At 54.2% G+C, this 1,530-nt stretch overlaps 1 protein-coding gene across 1 annotated transcript; it reads left to right on the forward strand.

Moving 5' to 3' along the window:
* Positions 1–249: 249 nt before the first annotated feature.
* LOC106755034 (ctenidin-3-like) lies at positions 250–1,034 on the forward strand. Its single transcript, XM_014637132.1, has 3 exons — positions 250–411; positions 501–735; positions 808–1,034. The coding sequence occupies exons 1-3, from the start codon at positions 250–252 to the stop codon at positions 1,032–1,034; spliced, it is 624 nt and encodes a 207-aa protein (XP_014492618.1).
* The last annotated feature ends 496 nt before the right edge of the window (positions 1,035–1,530 follow it).

Genomic DNA, 1,530 nt, shown 5'->3' on the forward strand with positions numbered 1-1,530 from the left:
TGGTGGCGACGAAATTTGTGGTCGGGGTTGCGTCAGTGGCGCTGGCGTGGTCGTGGTGGTTGTGGTGGGGTGGGTGAAGGCGGTGGCGGCGACGGTGGTGGTCATGGCAGTGGTGGTAGCGACGATGGCGACGACGGTGTGGTGGTGGTTGTAGTGGTAGCGGTGAAGATGGTGCTGGTGGTGCTGGTTGTGGTGGCAGCGGTGGTTGTGGTGGTGGTAGTGGCAATGTAGGCGGCGGCGGCTGCCACGATGGAAGTGGTAGTGCGGGTTGTGATCGTGGCGGTGGCAGCGACGGTGGTGGTGGTGGTGGTTGCGATTGTAATGTCGGTGGCGGCGATAGTTGTGGAGGTGGTGGTTGTGTTTGTGGTGGTGGTGGCAATGGCAGCAGTGTCGGCAACTATGGTGATTCAGGTGGTTGTAGTGGCAGTGTGACAGTGGCGGCGATGAAATTTGTTGTTGGGGTTGCATCGGCGGTGCTGGCATGGTGGTGGTGGTGGTAGGGGGTAGGTGGAGGCGGTGGCGGCGGTGGTTGTAGTGGCAGTGGTGGAAACGGTTGTGGCAGCAACATTGGTGGTGGTGGTTGCGTTTGTAGTGGCGGTGGCGGCGACGGTGGTGAAGGTAGTGGTTGTGGTGGCAATGGCGGTGACGGCGGCAGGGCCGACAATGGTGGTCGTCGTCATCGTTGTGGGGGTGGTTGTGGTAGCGGCTACCACGATGATGGTGGTGGTGTTGGAGGTGGTGGTGGTTGTGGTGGTGGTGGTGGTGGTGGTGGAGGTGATGGTGTTGGTGGTGGTGGTGGTGGTGGAGGCGGTGGCGGCGACGGTGGTGGCGGTGGTGGCGGTGTTGGTGTAGGCGGTGGCGGTGGCAGTGGTGCTTGTGGCACTAGTGGTGGCGGCAGTGGCGGTGACGGTGTGGTGGTGGTAGTGGTGGTGTTGGTGGTTGTGGTGGCAACGGTTGCAGTGGTGGTGGTGGTGGTTGTGGTGGCGGCGGCGGCGGCGGTGGTAGTGGCAGTGGTGGTGCGGCGGTGGTGGTGATGGAATTTGTGGTTGGGGTTGTGTTGACAAATTCGCAAGTGTACCAAATCGTACAAGTAATATAAATGGTAAGACCAAGTATCGTTTTCCCAAGAGACTCGAAAGGCTTTCTCGTTCACGTGAATTAAAATAATAAGATTTGGAAATAAAAATTTAAAAATTGGATTTGAGAACAAAAATATTAACATGCAAAATAAAGGTGATTCAATTGACAAACGAAAACAATGAATGAATGTTGTTGGGAGTTTAGAATTTCATCTAATTCGCTCTCTCTTATCTACTCCTCTTGAAAATTAGTTTGATTAATTAATTGTTATGCGACTTTCTTAGCCTCCCCTTAACCCGATCCCTCGACGAAAAGGGCCTAATAATAACTACTGGCTTGCTATCCCTAACCTCCCCTAGTATTTAATACCGCATTATAAACAGAAGTTAGCGCAATTGATCGTCCTACCCCTATCCCTAGGTGGTATTGCAAAATCAAGAGATTACTCAC

Source organism: Vigna radiata, unplaced genomic scaffold (genome assembly GCF_000741045.1).
Source record: "Vigna radiata var. radiata cultivar VC1973A unplaced genomic scaffold, Vradiata_ver6 scaffold_1466, whole genome shotgun sequence".
Lineage (NCBI taxonomy): Eukaryota > Viridiplantae > Streptophyta > Magnoliopsida > Fabales > Fabaceae > Vigna > Vigna radiata.

Bases quoted from the DNA above. Each gene is read 5' to 3' on its own strand.
- LOC106755034 (XM_014637132.1), top strand. From the start codon at position 250: ATGGAAGTGGTAGTGCGGGTTGTGATCGTGGCGGTGGCAGCGACGGTG. The intron at 412-500 runs GTGGTTGTAGTG...TGGTGGTGGTAG, and splicing joins CGGCAACTATGGTGATTCAG to GGGGTAGGTGGAGGCGGTGG. The intron at 736-807 runs GTGGTGGTGGTT...GTGGTGGTGGAG, and splicing joins TGATGGTGGTGGTGTTGGAG to GCGGTGGCGGCGACGGTGGT.